At 38.5% G+C, this 17,584-nt stretch overlaps 1 protein-coding gene across 8 annotated transcripts in view; it reads left to right on the top strand.

The window, feature by feature from the left end:
- LCORL (ligand dependent nuclear receptor corepressor like) overlaps positions 1-17,584 on the top strand; it is an 80,441-nt gene that overhangs the window by 12,880 nt on the left and 49,977 nt on the right. For all 8 annotated transcript variants that reach the window (XM_068679992.1, XM_068679987.1, XM_068679986.1 and 5 more), the window contains exon 2: positions 12,809-12,874. In XM_068679992.1, coding sequence (XP_068536093.1) covers positions 12,809-12,874 — 66 coding nt within the window. The remainder of the gene's footprint in view (positions 1-12,808; positions 12,875-17,584) is intronic.

Raw genomic sequence — 17,584 nt, 5'->3', positions numbered from 1 at the left:
GCGAAATAGGTATGTAACTTCTCATTTTATACTATAGAAAAGGGGAAAAAATATCACTTCAGATTTTAAAGTAAACTATTGAATTCACAACTGAAAATCAATGTCTGTCTAGAAATAGAGTGATTCTGCTAAGGAGGAGCCAATGCTGGAACACAGGAGGAGTGGAGTGTTTCTAAGGTGGGATGGTACACTGTGCTTAAACCCATGCACTTTGTGTAAGAGCTCATCGTTCTCCCCATGATTAAAGTATTCAGAGTCCTGCCACTATGTACTTGAAATTAGTCTGTTTCCTTTCTCTCCTTGCCACCACTCAGTCAGACGTTAATAACATGAGTTTTATAGAATGTAGGAGCTAATTAAAAGATCATTACAGACTTTGCTAATTCCCAATGAATTCTCAGAGCAAGTACATTTAGGCACTGTGTGATTTCTGTTCCATACCAGAGGTAAGTCTGAATCCAAAACTTAAAATCTTACCATTTGGTGCTTTGTCTTGTGCCATGTAATCCTTGGGAGGAAGTTAATCAAATTTGTATAGATGTGTACTGGTTGCTTTTTAAATTTAAAAAGCAAGAATAAAGCACCCCAATTAGTCTCTGAAGCATCTCTAATTCTAAAAGCTAAGATGAGACCAATTCACTTTTTTCTGTTCTCTTATCTGTCATCTTTTCACTGAGAGCGCCTAATGTGAAGCTAAAACTTGTATTTGTGGTCTTCATTTCCTTATTTCTGCTTTTTCAGTCTCCAGTGGGAATTGAGGAAATTTAGCTCTTACTAAATGTTAGCTGATGAGAAACTTGTGTGCATGCACGTGTTCTTTTTAGTTGTATCGTACAGGTTCAGCAGAAGTGACTACATTCAGGGTGTAGATTGCAGGTTGGTTGTCCCTGACATGTAAATAGGCAATGTATCTCAACTTACTTTCAGTAATGGTATCTATTCTTGTTAGCTTTGGGCATGTTTAAGACAAGATCTGAAATCAGCTGAATTGAGCTTAGATATTCTAGCCTAAGTGAAGCATGTGAGTAAAGCACTTTCAGTTTTAACTTTGAACTCTATAAAATTTTATAGAGAGAAGAGTCATGGTTAATACCTTTTTTTTAACTTCAGGTGAAGTTTTTACATAGATCAGTGCTCAATTCTGGTTGACCTAGTTGACACGTTGGCAATTTGAAACTCTAATTTGCCAAGCCAAATTTTCTTTGGATATGAAAATGGTGCCTGTGGTTTTTTCTTTTAACCAGATCTTTATAAGACTAAAGGTGGAAATACATGGCATCATTATCATAAAAATGTAGAAAAGTAATCTTATGACAAACATATAAAATTTACTTATATTTTAAAGGTATATCCAAGATTATAAAAATATTTTTTTAATATATTGGCTTTGGGGTTTGTATGTTAGTAACATGCTTGGAAATAAACTTTAAAGAATGTAGGATTGATATCTATAGAGTTGATAATGTGTTTGCTGTGTGATAGTTTGATATCTAGATACAGAATGACTGTCATTCTGTAGCTTCAGCAGGTAAGAAATAAATGTCAATGTAATTTCAAAACAGTACGCAGCAAATAGACAAGTTGTCTGCTTGAGGCAGAAATGGTAGACGAAAGGAAACCACCTGAAAATTCTCATGAATTAGAAACTCTGGATTTCTTAGGGATGACTTTCTGTGAAGTCTACTAGTTAAACTTGCTGTTGGGCATCAGTTTCATGGAGCTTTTCTGACGGCTTGCAAGGTCTTGATGTGAAGTCTTTCTTGCAGCAGAGCCATGGTGTGGTTGCAGAACCCTCAGCTTCAATTTCTCAAACACTCATCAAGCTTGGGATGTTTTGAATTAAATACTTCTTTGGCTCAGTGAAATACCATTTTCTGATAAGTTTATTTTTCCAACAGCTTTCCCCAAGATCTCCCTTTCAAGCAGAAGGCTTCATATTTCTGATTCTGCTAATCCAGGAAGTGTGCCAGACGAACTCATTCATTAGTTGACTGCTAGACTTCCATCCAGATGCTGGTTAGGCATGTGGTGCTGCACAGTAGGAAAGCAGTGCTGGAACCTGTTTGTTGTTAGAGACCTGCTGTGGACTTTGCTTTTCTGTGATGATTCAGTGAGCATCTAAATAGACATGCATGTAGGAATGAAGCCTTTCTCTAACAGTTTCCTTCTCTAAGGAAGTTATAAACTTGTAACCAACAGAAGTTGGCTGTACAGTTCGTAATAGCAGTTGGTATTGAGACTATCATAGAGTTAGGACTAGAACAAAGAAAAGCAGAAGCTTTGTTGGCAGAATTTTTAACCAATGCCAATGTGAAATGTATTTAAGGTCTCTTTGACCACAGGCTGAAGATGTCTCAATTCCGTGTCCTGCTGCAGGGCTGGCTAGCTTAATAAGATCCAAAAAGTGGTGAAAATGGGGAAAGAAGTGGTAATAGATGATTCAGACAGTTTCTGGTCCCTTTATTCTGGGAGGTAGTGGATGCATCTTGCACTGAGTTACCTGGGCTTGGTCACCCATGTCTTTTTCAAGAAATGAAGCCTCAGTTCATGGAAGGATTTCTGCCTGTTACGTGACAGAGTGTCTCCTGCTTCAGTGCTGGTCACTATAAGCAGTAACAGAGGGCCATGCTTCCTTCATTGACTTGCAAGTATGTAAAGTAGAGATGTCTTGATGTCTGGTGAGATTCAGACCAATTCTAGATCTAAATGTTCCTGCATGACAGCTAGGATTACACCATTTTTCCAAGAAATTAGAGTTTTTTATAGTAAGTAAAATTCTAGTAACTGTCACTTAAAAAGCAATTTTCCTTCCCTCTACCCCAATACTAGCTCAGTTACTTCTGAAATGCTTAAGGAAAAGACTTCAGATTACAAATAACACAAAACTCTCAAAGTATCTTGCTGCTACTTTAGAGATTAAATCTAGTTTTGACAGTCGCTAAAGTAGCAATGTCTAGAAGCTGCAGTAAAAGGTGTCATGGGCTCTCCTTTTTAGGGGTCTACAAGGGCACATTCTTATTGACATAAAGAATGCAGAGATACTTCCTTATTTACTGAACCTCATCTCATTTCTCTTACTGTGATTTGTAAGTACCTGAAAAATAGATATCAACCTTAATGCTAGTCTTGGTCTTGGCTTAACCTACAAATCTGATTTATTTTTGCTCTGTTGGCTGCCACCCTTTTCTTTAAAATTGTTGAACAACTGGGGAGGGGGTGGGGAACACTTCCTCTCTTTGTTTTGCTCCTGAGGTATAGCCAGTGTCAGCCTCTAGCACTGCACGTTACTCCCTCTCTGCCTTCTGCTGAGCTGCTCAGTGGGTTAACTAGCTCTTTTGATGTACATGTCCTTCTTGGAAACCGTGCCATCGCTGTGCATCCCCTGGAGGAAGCACAATGTTAAGACTCAAAAGCATGATTTTTTTTATCCTAACTGCAAAGTAGCCTGTTAGAACTGAGGCTCTTCTGTAAGTTTCATTGCATGTCTCACAGACAAGTGTATGCAATCTGTGGTCACCCAGTCTCTCTTTCTCTGGCAGCAGCAGTGCCCTCAACCAGATTAATTTTTTTGGGGTAAAGGTTTGCATTAGACAAATATCTTTCTTAGCTATGGTGCTGAATTCGTATTGGAGTCTAAATAGAGGATTTCCTCCCTTTCACGCTGGAATCTCTGGTATGTTGGTTCCTGTTTGCTCAGGGATCTGAATCAATACAGTAAAGAAAATGAATGTATTAAGTTTAAATGTTTTAGAACTATCTTACTTTTTTTTTTTTAGTGCTATAAGCAAAAACTGGGTTCAAACTGGGCATAATAGTGTAGAGCAGCCTCATCCCAATCCTACCACCCCCATTTGAAATCCGTCCTTAATTATGTTCCAAGAAAAATGTTCCAGGAAGAAAACGGGGCTATTTTTCACCTGAGAATCTGGCCAGCATTTTGTCAAGTCTTACTGAGTAGATACCCTGTAGTGACATTGTAGATTGGGGTGGAGGGGGGAATAGGGAGTGGGATAGGAGGAGTAACACTCAAATGAAATTTTATTTTTGCTTCACTTGTCATGATCTAGACCTCGGGTATTTTACCAAACAATCTAGTTGTGTATGATTTTTTTTCTTATGACTTGTATAAATGGCAGAAATATTTTATTTACTTTAACTCAGTGCCTCAATGGTTTCATAACACAGTAGATCCTTTCCAAGTTCTTGTTATAGTAGCTTTTTTTTAAAAAAAAAAAAAAGTATTTGAGAATAATACCTGTATGTAAAGAGTAGATTTATGAATCCATCTATAGCTCGGGGGGGGGGCAGCCCCTACCCGTGGAAAGAAGGGGGTGGCAGAAGAAACCGAGAGATGTGAAGGTCAAATTTAAGTTACTCTGCTGAACACCTTGCTCTTTATTCTTATAAAAGTAACTCTTGTCTGCAGAATATTCTCCTTTTATCAAGTTATGAGGGAGTTGCTGCTTGTATCAGAATGGGCTAAAGATAACCAGGTGTAATAGAGCAGGGGACTGAGAGAACTATTTAATGCTTTTCAGAAATTTGAATTAGTGGTACAAAAATATCATAAAATGCCTTCTAAATCAGTCAAGAGTGGTCTGACAAACCAAAGGAACTTGGTGATGATTAATGAACATATGTTCTTAAAGGGTTTCATTTTTGATGCAATTAATTGTTTTTCCGGCTACTTAGAAACAGGAGACTTTCTTTATTTGGAGACAAAAAGGCAAAACTTATATGTAGATAACAATCTTTCAGAGGAACCAGTGACCTAGTGCATTGTCAAATACAGTGGCACACGGAGTGCAAGTAGCACCTGTGAAATGGGGGCATACACTTCAGAAAGCTGTAACTTACATGATTAGAAATTAAAAGATGAGTAAACATGAGCTCTTAGACCCATTCATCCCCATTCAGGGATAACCTGTCAAAGGAGTAATCTGCCTTTCTTTAAGTAAGCCAAAACAAATACTTTTTTCCCCACTCTTGCACCTGTAACTTAAAGTAAGTATTGAAGAAATGACTTGAAAAGAAGAGAAGCAGAAGTTAGTCATTCAGAGACTGAGAAACTTAGTGTTCTTTCTGCATAGGTTACTTTTTTTTTTTTTAAAGCAATTGAAAATAAATCTAATTCCTGACAGGACTAAAGAAACTGGATTCTGTCTGTGGTATGACTTGGTTGAATCCAAGATAGCTGACTAATGCAAACTACAAAACTTCCTTCAGGTGCATTCCTGTACTGAGCCAAACTAAATTACACAGTTGTGAAGCTGTATAGAATGGGGACAAGTATATATAAGTGACAAGCCTCAGTTATTTTCATAAGCAGAACATCAGTATTGACTGGTGAAAGTTTTTGCTCACTGTGCATATTGCCTTGCCATGAAAGGCAATGAAATAAAATAAATACTGAAATAAAAGCATATGGGAGCAAAAGGAGGCTATCAGTTAAGGAGGTTAGTTATTGGTTATGACAGTCTGGGGTGTGCAGGGCCTGTCTTTTGATCCTTACTTGGCCATAATTTATTCCCAGTGTGATTTTTAGTTTCTGAAACGCCTCATATGGTTTGTGTAACAGTCTTCATAGATTAGGGAAACACCTCTTCAAAATACAGGTTGTGATCTATGACTTCAGGGTGGGAAGATAACTTACATGAAGACCAGATAATAATGTTCGCAGGCTCAAATTCAGAAGTAGGAATTAAACTTAGTTGTAATCAAGTCACTTAAGCCAGTAGGTGAAATAACACTACTATTACAGAAAACCAAAAAAGTTTCATTTTAATGCTGTCTGGTGGCATTGTGCTTGTGCATAAGCTCATTAAATATAATCCTATTGTTTGAATTTCCTAATTACATTTTGAAGACTCTTTTAATTTTTACAGTTCTTTAACAATTAAAATCAGCAGTCCTGAAACTATTTTAATGTTAGTTTTGGTTTTAAAAGCAGCATTAATTCTATGATTAATGTTGTTGATCTGTATGCTGCTTAGCATGTGCATTTTTCTGCTTTAACTTTACATTTCATATTATTATAATATCAAGTAAAAACTCAAAAAAAAAAAGTGTATGCAAGTCTTCCTTGTTAGAAGCATGTTATTTAATGGAGGTGTTTCTTAAAACCAGAAGAGTGGTGAATGGTAAGTAACAGAAGTGATATGGACTGTAGTAAACCAGCTTGAACCACTGTAATTCAGATGTGATTCCTAGTGTTGTAAGGCACAGGGTGGAGGAAGATGGAAATTAATGGGATACTAGAAGAGGGTAGGTTTAGATATAAGGAAAAAATTCTTTACTGTGAGGCACTGGCACATGTTGCCCAGAGAAGCTGTGGATGCCCCATTCCTGGCAGTGTTCAAGACCAGGTTGGATGGGGCTTTGAGCAACCTGATCTGATTGGGAGGTGTCCCTGCCCATGGCTGGGGCGGGTGGGACTGAATGGTCTTTGAGGTCCATCCCAACCCAAACCATTCAATGATACTAATAATTTTTAGACTGTTGCCTTCAGGGGGCAGTGGCGACCTGGTTCAGGAACGGCACGGCGACCAATCCCAGGCCACTCGGTCCATCGGCTCACAAAACAAACAAGTTTGTTTTATATCAAACGGGAGCATATCTTCTCCCCCAAAAACACCATCTATGAGGGTGAAGACCATTGCAGAATGAAGCTCTTTATCCACAATGGCTTTAACAATCGCTTGCACATCCTTAGGGTTTATTGGTGAGTGAACCCTCTGCCCCCCATCTTTCACCCAGACTGGGAACGCTAACATGGCCGATAGAGCCCAGACGGCGCACGCAATCTTAATTTTCCTCCAATCTGTGAGAGGAATTTCTCTGCCTCGCAGTGCAGCTTTATTTCGGTTGGGGATGTTTTTGCTATCTGTCCCCATTTCCTCCTCCGAATGTGAATCAGTGTCTGATCCGGAGTCGGAGCTCAGCTGACTGCTCACCTCCGAGTCCTGGTACCCTCCTGTCGAGTTTGGGCCCCGCCCCCCACCCCTGCGTGCGGGCCGCTCTCTGCCTCGTGGCTCGCCCCGCTGCCTTCTCAGCGAGGTGTTTGCACCACTAGAGCATTTTTTCGGATGGCCATTCCGATCGGCTCACTGCCCCTCTCTCACGTTTCTACCTCCTCCCCGGTTGTCCCTGCAACCGTTCTCTTTCTCCCATTTCCACGTGTTAGTCAAACCTAGCACTTCATCCCCGTTCCCGCCGGAGGCTTCTTCACCCGACTCTTCGTCTTCTAGTTCGGCACCGTACTGGGGTGCACATGGCCGTGGTCTCTCCCAGACTTCCTCAGGCTCTGGTTCCCCACCGGCACCCCTGGCTTCCTCAGCTGAGCCACCCCATAGCTTCCGCAATTTTGATATGACCTTCACAAGGGTTTCCATCTTCCTTGTTGGTCCGGGAGCGTCCTCCCTGCTGGGCTGGTCCCGCCGCTCCGGCCGCCGTTCACCCAAATCCAGGAGTTTTCCCGGGTTTCGGCACCACTTGTTGCCTTCAGGGGGCAGTGGCGACCTGGTTCAGGAACGGCACGGCGACCAACCCCAGGCCGCTCGGTCCATCGGCTCACAGACACCAATGTGGTGGATGGCAAATGGCGTTTATTGTCGAGTCACATGGGGTTATATACCCAAGGCCCATAGCATCACTTCCACTTGCTTACATCGCAGACCACGCGCTACTGTCCATCAAGGGAGGGGCTCCACCTTTCCATACAGCGCCACATCTTCCAGCTGCCAGACCCTAACTACCCACATTTATGCATGAAATCTGGGAGGATTACAACATCTACAATGAAGCGAACAGAGCTGTAGTTTAACAAAAGTGCGTTTTAGAGAAATGTGAGATCCTGTGGTGCCTTCAGAGGCTTCTGTACTAGGGCCCCCAGCACAAGAAAAGGATATGAATCTGTTAGAGTGGGCCCAGAGGAGGGCCACAAAAATGATCGTTGGGCTGAAGCACCTCTCCTGTGAAGAAAGGCTGAGGGAACTGGAGCTGTTCCTTCTGGAGAAGGCTTTAGGGAAACCTCACTGTGTCCTCTCAGTACTTAAATGGGACTTAAAAGGAAGATGGAGAGTGACTTTCTGCATGGGCAGACAGTGACAGGGCAAGGCAGAGTGGTTTAAAACTAAAACAGGAGAAATTTAAACTGGATGCTAGGGGGAAGTTCTCACTCAGAGGGTGGTGAGGCCCTGGCACAGGTTGCCCAGAGAAGCTGTGGATGTCCCATCCCTGGAGGCATTCAAGGCCAGGCTGGATGGGGCTTTGAGCAACCTGGTCTGGTGGGAGATGCCTTTGCCAATAGCAGGGGGTTGGAATTAGGTGGTCTGTGAGGTCCCTTCCAACCTAAGCTGTTCTATGATTCTGTGGTCTCTTCTAATAGATTCTAATAGACATTTTTCACTTTGGTGCTGAAAAGATAAAGCAGTAAATGTGAATTGGTGAAGCGAGACTGTTAAACATCTCTCTTCCATTTAATTTTTTCTAAGTAAGGACTGTTTGTGTACTGCTTCTGTTATGTATCCAGCGATATGGGTAAAACAGTGAGTGGGGAAAAGTATCAAAAGTGAATGTATTTAGGAATATTTACTTTGAAGGCTTTTTATCAGTATGTGCTTATACTTTTCTAAACTGGAAAAAGCTACAGTAGATCAGGTGTGGGGAGAGGAATGGTAGAGAGCAGAACGCCTATAAGCAGATGTTTTTTCTAGGTGACATGTTGCAAGGTCATTTCTGTGGCCAGATTTTGGATTATAGGGGTTTCCTTCCCTGACATTCCTTCCCTTTCTCCTTTCCCCCTTCCTCTCTCCTCCTTGGTGGCTACAGTGGAGTAGCTAGCTATGTGGCTTCCTGGGTCCCTGTTACAAGTGGCTGTAACACCTCCATATACCTTGCATCAATTGCGGATACTGGAGTTTGCCTAAGTTTTTGTGAGGCCCTTCACTGAGATTTAGTATTAATGTGTTCTAGTGTAGAACGGAAGAGTAAGGAAAAAAACATAGTTTGTTTTTACCAAAAGATGGTTAAATGACAATAAACTGGGGGGGTTGGACCCAACGATCTTTTGAGGTCCCTTCCAACCCCTACAGTTCTTTGATTCTGTGATAAACAAGACTAACGGAATATAGAAGTGAATTTGATGTAGAGTATATAAAACACTTCAATATAACCTGCATGCATACTACTGGTCTCTTTCCCAACTGTGTAATAACTCTCTAGCTTCAGACCTGCCAAGTGGTGTGTTTGAAAGTGGTACTCCAATGCTAACTTCTATTTGTTACATGATATGTATTCTTCTTGGATGTTCTTCTAAGGCTTGGTCTGAGTGATTTGAAGAAACTTGTTAGAAACGTGCTTGCAGGCTCAGCTGTGGGATGCTGCTGGAGATCTGTCCCTGCTTATGCCACTTTTTTGGGGGTAGTAGAAGCCTTGCTTTTATGTTGTCCTGTCTTTACCCTCTCTGTTGTTCTCCTACTTTCTGGGCTTCAGGCTGCATTGCCTTAGCAAATCCTTGGATTTTGAAACTGTCATTACCAGGCAAGCCTGTTGGCAATAAGGATTTGCATTACCAAATGGATCCTGTTACTCTTGAGCACTTTCTCAGAGAGACTCTTATTGCCATAAAATCTGAAGTTCTGCCTGCAGCCAGATAGCCAGATGCTTACTCCCAGGGTGTGTTTGTTCCTGTCAAAGCCTTTTCCCTGGATCACCACCAGCGTCCTTCCTATTGTTCCAGGATATCTACAGTGAATATTGATTGCTGAAGATCTCCCTTGGCAGTATCATAGTGACCAAGCACCACATTATAACATTGAATATGGTCAGGTGAACTGTAAAATATATATATATATATATATATATAATTATATATAAAATCTCTCAGCTATATCCTACCTAGATCAGGACCCCAGGCAAACAACAGACCTTTGTAGCCAACCAGACAGTATGTTCCATATGTAGAAGCCTTCATCCCACACATGCAGAAGTCTGCAGCCACTGTTGGTCACTGCTTCTTTTTAGTGGCTTTGGTTGTGGACCCATGATTCAGGCTTAGATGCCAAACCTGGCAGAACTTCCTTCTGACCTGTTCTCTGGGCTGTGTGCCTTTTCAGCGCCTAAAGAACTACCGATGGAAAAAGAGAGCCCTCTTCCTGTAGCTGGAAGTCACAGCTTCCAGCAACCATGTCCTGGGAGTCCTTATTCTAGCCCTGAGCAAGGAAAGCAACAGATTTGGGAGAGGATGATCATAAGGGGGTTAAGGAAGAAATACGTGTTGTAGGGGAAGTTGACAGCTTTGTTCAGAAAAGTTAACTGTGGAAACATTTTTCCTTAACTGTCAAAAGTTTAGCAGTATCATAAACTTATGCTTATGAAAATTGTTGGAGGAATGACTTGGATCATAATGGATGTCAAGTAATTGATAAAGCTGATACTGTTTTTATGTAAAGATAAGAAGACAAGTAACACAATACATGTGCTAGAGGTAAAAGAGCATTGCAAGATGATAAAGCATGGTGTTTCTCTTCAGTTTGGAGCCAAAAAGTGTCCAGGATAAATTAACAGTAGTTGTGAAAGGCAGTTTAGAGTCAAGCCACCAAAAGACTGATATGAAGACATCTGTAAAATGAACTTAGAACAGATTTTTTGATTGATTGTTGGAAAGGTGTATCAGTAAAGGTGTATAAGTACTTATACAGGTGTATAAGTAAAGTATATTTGACCAGTGTCTGTAGGCTCTTCAGGTTTTGAAGAGTTCCAAAACTACTACTTACATTTTCAATGAAACAAAGATCTGTTTAAATTCCTGGGCTCAGGTGGTTACGTTCATGAAATGTTGTTGGCTTGTGTTCATCAGCAGTAGTAAGTCAAACCTGTGGGGCCCCATGGGGAAGCTCTGGTAAGAGTAGGGTAGGATGGAACCCAGTTTGGTGAAACATCAGTGAAGTGGATTGGTGCCCACTTTGTTCAGAAGCAAAAACCATAAAAGCCAACTGTGCTATTTACCATTTATAACACAAGATGCATGGAAAGCAGTTTTGGAAAGAACAGGTTTTTTTGCAGAGCTAGAAAGTACTAAAAAATTGGAGTTAGTACTTGTTGTGGAATAAGCCCAGCTGTTTCCAAGCAATGCTCCAGTGAATTGTAACTTGCAAGAATCTAAGTATTGGCTAGCTGCTGAGCTTAAGTGGCTTGCTGTTTATAACATTACACTGCTTTTCTTATTATGATTTCACTTTTTTCAGGTGGTTATTTGGGGAATTGCATCTCAATTTAAGATTTCTTCTCTTGCCCTTGAAGTCAGAAGAGCTAGGAATCTGTGCAGTATGATCTGAATTGATATAACGTTGAATCTCAGGGTCAATGGATGATATTTTAATATAGTTTTTAGTGTATACTTGGACGTTGGATTTTTGGATTTTTTTCTAGTTTTTGTAGCTGTGTTTAAAAAAACACCTGAGAAGAGAGTGGTTCTGTCTATTACCTTATGCTGTTGTATAAGACTATATTTATTGGAGGAAAAAAAACCAGAAACCTAGAATAGAAGTATATTTATTTCTATCTCAAATTGTAAAATTATAGTAGGTACTAGTCAATTTAATAATATACATATAATTCTTGTATAAAACCCATGGAATCATACAAAATTAAAAGGTAATTTTTAACACAATGTGACCTGTCTGGCTGAACAGCTCCTTTAGTTAAAATAACTTGTCTAGGTTAGGATTTTAAATTATTAAATATCCACTATACCTCATATAGCATGTTAATTCCTCCTCATACTAGTGTACATAAGATCTAAACCAGAAAGTAAACGTTGTCTATGATAGAGGGCATCATGGGTGATGAGCAGATTTATAATTAGAAGTGTTCTGTGCTGATGGTAGGCAGATGTTTCCTGAAGATACTGGTGGTATCTTTCATGTAGTAGGATGATAAAATAGTCTTGCAAAGTGCTGTCTTCATACTCAAGACCTGTTCATATTAAAGAATGAGAACCTTCAAATGCTGCTTTGAATTATCCTCTTAGTTGAAAATAGGCTTGTTATATAGGAGTCTGTAGGAGAGAAGAGAGGGCACATGAAAATTATTTCTATATTGAACAAAACTTCCGTTTTATTGATGTTACAAATTCTGTTTCATTAGTTGTCCTGCATGTCCTCTTCCTTTTCTGTTTGTTGCAGACAGCTAACGATTGATTAACTTCTCTCCTGCTGCAGTATGTGCTTTTACGAAATACCTAAAACAGACTAGCTAGTAAATCTGGAAAATAATTGGATTTATCTAATCCTCAATTTTAAAATGTTTTCTATACAGAACTGTCATCAGAAGCAAATAAGCTTTCTTTTCTTTTATTTGTAGAATACTGGCCTACTCATACAATATAATTTTTTGTGAGCCTAAATGAGAAGTTTCTGATTCTGAAATCTTGTGTCCTCCTGCCCTCTTCTTCCCAACTTCTAATTCTCAGTGTAAGAAAGACTTACTCTACTAGTGTAGAGCTATGAGGTTAATCTTCCAACCCTTAAGATTCTATAGTAGTTATTTTAAGTCTAATGAGGTTGTTGGGGCATGGCTTAATAGGCTGACTGTGTGCAGATGGCAATAGCCTTGTCTTATGTTTATCTTCTAATTCTGCTGAATGGTACTATGGTGTCAGGAATAAACATACCCATGTGATAAATGTAACGATTTTTGAAATTGCTCTTGGAATTTGAGAGAATGTCTGTTGCCAGTGTTCTCAAACTTGCATTCTTTTTATAAGAAACCTTTGATTAACTGTTCTAAATGTTTCTTTTGTTTCCAGGTTTTGAAAGTATTTTAGAAGGGCTTTATGGACCAAGGCTACGAAGAGACCTCAGTTTATTTGAAGGTAAATAAGCCAGCTTTTAGTGGGATGATCTTCATTTGCAAATTTTCTTTTAATTAGAGGCATTTTAAAGCATGTAAAGTTTATTTAAAAAATAACCTTTTGGTTTTGTTTCCAACTTATTTTTCATCATGCTCACGTCAGTACTGTGCATGAGCAAAATATTAGCTAAAATGGTACCTAAGCAATCTTATGTAAGGAAATTTGGGATTAGTTAAACTCTCATGAAAAAAGTTTTCTGGAATATTGTAATTCTGGCTTTATTTTTTAGACAGCTTTTAGAAACTAAGCTGAGCAGCTTGTCTTCCCTATCAATAGTAATTGGAAAAAGGAAGATTATGAATGCTTGTTTGCTTTTTGTAGTAGTCAAGAAAGCGTAATCTTTTCTATTAAAAAAAATATATGCACTAGACTTTTGTAAGACCTATTCTTATTCAAAATGGGTTTGGTTTTCTTGGAATAAGTGTTAATAAATAGTTAACTAAAGATCCAGATGTTATCAGTCTTGAACAAAAGCAGGGAAAGAAAATCCAGCACAAAACTGCCTTGAAGTGTTGAAAGAGATGTACTGTCAAAATTATTTTCATGGCTTTAAAAAAAAAAAAAGCATTATTTGTTACCAAACCTTCAGAATGTTCTGTTTAATTTCCTTACAGTTTTGATAGTTCATAAAGTTTTGTAATTAATATACTGCTAGTACATTAGCCAGTGTGTCGTATACTGTGTATGTTTGCTTATAATAGATTTGGAATGATTGTTTTAACTTGGCTGAGGTTTTGTCCTCCTTGTATTGTGTAAGTTCCTTGGCCTGTATCATACACATAACACTATTTTCAAGGGGAGGGAGAGAATTTGAAATACTACTTTACTGCTGTTTTAAGAGTAACTTTCTACCACTTACAAAGCTAAGCATAACACTAGTCAGACTCTTAAAAATGTTTAAGAAATTTGTAAATTTGGGCTAGAGCTTATTTTCTTGAGTGGTACTCCCATCTCCTGTGATAAAAACAAGCCCATTACTCTTTGGAAAGGAAACACGGCAATGTTGATCTTGTAATAGTGTACAATATCGTTTTCTTGTTGCAATTCTAATAGGTTGTTATATGTTAGGCTTCACATTGATTAGTGATTGAAGCTTTATTATTCTCTTGCATCAAAGGGTTTACAGTTTGAAAGGAAACTCAGGACATTTTTTTGGGCTTTTGCATAAGGTGACAAAGCACCAAGCAAATGACCACAGTGTAAGCATTACAGCTAAAGGATCCCAATAGTCCACCATAAAGTGTTACATTACGACTTTAGAGTTGCTTCATTTGCTGCTTCCTTTCTTAAGGGAAAAGCTTCAGTTTATTTATCTCATGCTGTTGAAGATTCCTTGTGGCCTTCTGTTTAAGGTGATCTACTATTTCCATTTTTGTCTGAATGCCCTAGTGGATCTTTGTCCCTGCAGATTAATGTGTATCTAAAACATAGAATTTTAAGTAATTTCTTTTTTCCTTATCTGAACGTCAGTAATGTACCTGAATTTTGAACAGTTAGAGCTTCTTCCTGTGTTTGATACCTATAAAATTGGTTTTATTTCTGGAGCAACTGCAGAAGAGATGAAGGATGATGGGATTCCCACCCCACCTTATTATTTTATATTCATTTTTTTGATATAGATACTACAACAGTTTGAAAGAGACTTGCTATGTTCTCTATAAATACAGTAGAAGCAGACATCCTAGGATTTAGGGCTGTTTCTAAACTGACATCTGAATTGCATTATAAAGATTAATACAATCTTGAGTAAGATTGACAATAAATCTTCCCTGTCATAATTCAAGTGCCATTTCTTCCATTTTTACAGGTAATGAAACTAAGAGACAAATTTGACTCACTTCAAAGTATGTCATTGGTATATAGAATAGCAGCCACACTTTTAGGCTGTTAGCAACATTCTGTAAAGTGTCTGTTTTGCTCATCATGACCACTGGATCACTACTATCAGTATTGTCAACATGCACCATTATGCTTTGTTAGCAGGAGAGTATGTTTCTTTGAATAAAGCGTAAAAAATTAAATGTCTTCCCTATCCAGAAATTTGTGAGAATCAACTGAAATATATGCCTCTTACCTACAATACCATTTTTCTCTTATTGTTCATTCTTATGTTTTTGTGTAACAAAAAATGCATAAAATTTAATATATATTAATTGTATATTTCTTCCTTAATTGTGTGTTGAAATAGTATTTGATCTATAGATTAAATCACTGTAATTAAAGCTGCTTGAGTAAAAAAAAAGACAAAATTAAATGGTAAAAGGTACATTTTTAGTTTTGCTAGTCCTCTTTTTCTTACCTTTCAAAGAAAATGTCTTGTAAGCCTTAAACTTTCTTACTAAGCAGCAAACCAATTGAACAACCCCACCCATGGTAACAGATGATGATCTGATGGCAAGTTTTTTTTCATAATCTTAAAATTCTTACATGTTGTTTATGTAGGACTTGTTTGCTTAAATGGTTATTGTTACCTCTATTACTCATCACCATTTTTTTCCTGACCGCTTTGATAGTGTATCTTCTGGTTGCAGAGGTGTCAAATCTTATCTCGGCATCCAGCCTTAGTCCTGCTCAGAACTTCTCAAGTCTTCTTGTGTCACTGAACCTTTTAGGGTTTCCTAATCCTTTCCTTAATAGCCATTTTCAGCTAAGTAGATTCACATGTAAATTGTTACTCTTCACATTCTACTTCTGCATATTCAGTTAAACTGTTAGAAAGCTTTTCTTCTGAGATGCGTATATTCTCATGGGATTATGTGCTGGGATTTGGGGTGAGATTTTGAGATGAAGGGGTTCTGTTTTTTTATGGACAGAGGGAAAACACTGTATTGTGGGTAAAACACAGCTTTTGCCATTCTTCCTCTGCCAGGGAAAAAAACAACTTTATACAGGACAAAAGGGTTGTTTGAGGGTGTGCTGTGTTCTTTTTTTACTGAGCTTTTCTTGAATATTTATTTATAGTGGAGGTAATGGGATGAAAATTTACATTTGAAACACAAATCTTTTAGTCATAGTCAAGTTTTTATGAAATTAAAAAGGTGAAGGAACATGATAATCACCTCAGATACTTCAATTTAATTATTAAGAATCAGCAGTGCCATATGAAAAAGGGGATTTGTTTGAAATTGTGACAAATTGCCAGAACATTTGTAGGGACATTGTAATAATGCAGAAAATCCTGGGAAGTGTGAGTCGGACTTCTTTTTAGGTTTAGTAGATGATTTCACATTTTAAGAGATAAATATGAAAGCCAATTGATACTACAGATATCTGTTAACTCAGCATGACTTCGGAGGAAAAAAGTGGGAGGAAACAAACATTTGAATGGCTTAAGAACTGAAAACAGGTGGTAACTTTTGTCAAAGGCCCTCATTAAACTTATTTCCCTTTTTTATTAAATAGCTTTGCACTAGATGATATTGGTTTGAAGTAGTAGTCTGAACTATGCAATAATATCAAAATACTCTTTGCACAGTCCAGCAACTTTTTCTCATGGGCTGGCTGCTGTTTTAAATTGTCACCAAATCATTTATCAGCTGATTCCAAGCAAGATAAAATGGGGGAATGAATGATTGTGATCCTAAATTAAATGCATCTAAGAGAGACAACCATACTTTCAGAAAGATCAGATGGCCTATCTGTAGTTAAAAACTAATACTGACATCGGTATGTTTCCTCTGATGGTGACCTGAGACTGTTGTGTGCCTGACACTTGATGTATTTGACACATCAAGCAACAGCCCTGGCAGTTGCTTCTGGGAATTTGCTGTTTTATTGTGTGTTTTTTTTTTTTGTTTGTTTTGTTTTGGATAAGCACCGGTCTGAGGTGAAGAATAAGATACTTGGTTGTGTATTTTGTTGGTGGTGATTTTTGTTCTTCTTTTTTGAGGGGGGGGGGGATACTCTTTCAAAAGATACCTGTGGGGCATGAAGTAAATTGCAATGAGTCTAGGTCTACAGCTGCTGTAACATTAACTAATGAAAGACTGGATGTAAAGGCAAGCATGTGTACTTGGTTCTTTTCATTACATTGAGCTGGAATAGGCATCATTAATTCACGCAAGTTTATTTGACTTCTTGACTTTGCTGTGCTGATGCTGAAAGTCAGCATCTGAAGAAAGGTGTCAGAGGATGGTTTGGAAATAATTTTATAGCAAAGAGCCTTCTCTTCTCTTTACTACTTATCTTTTTTCCTGAAGCATGACTTGAATTTTAGGGGACAGTCCCTGAGAGCACATTTAGGCTTTCTCTTTGCATCAGTATTATGATTTTTAACCACTATTTGCCAGGTAACAACAATTTGTTCTTTTCCTTGTTAAGTTCCAAAGTTCTTCTGTTAGAGAAGCCTAGAATTGATCAATCGCCTCTAGATTTTTGAGTCTTTATTCTGATAGCAGTGTTCTCTAGCTCACTGAATTTTTATGTTATACTCTTATTCTTAATACAATACCTTGTACATGATTTACACTTCTTTGAATAAACTTAGTGTGATGCAGACCTTACGCCTCTTAAGTGGTGCTTGCTTGGTCCACAGAAGGATTGTTCTCCAATTAGACTTTTACCGGTAGAACTTTAGGATTCCAAGGCGGAAGAATTACTCTGCTAAATTTACTAGCTATGTTGGAATTGCACACATAATCCCAAGTATAAGTAGTCACATTAGATTAGATT

The sequence above is a fragment of the Anas acuta genome, chromosome 4 (genome assembly GCF_963932015.1).
Source record: "Anas acuta chromosome 4, bAnaAcu1.1, whole genome shotgun sequence".
Taxonomy (NCBI): Eukaryota; Metazoa; Chordata; class Aves; order Anseriformes; family Anatidae; genus Anas; species Anas acuta.
The sequence above is the reverse complement of the archived record's forward strand: the minus strand, read 5'-3'. Positions and strand labels throughout refer to the sequence as shown.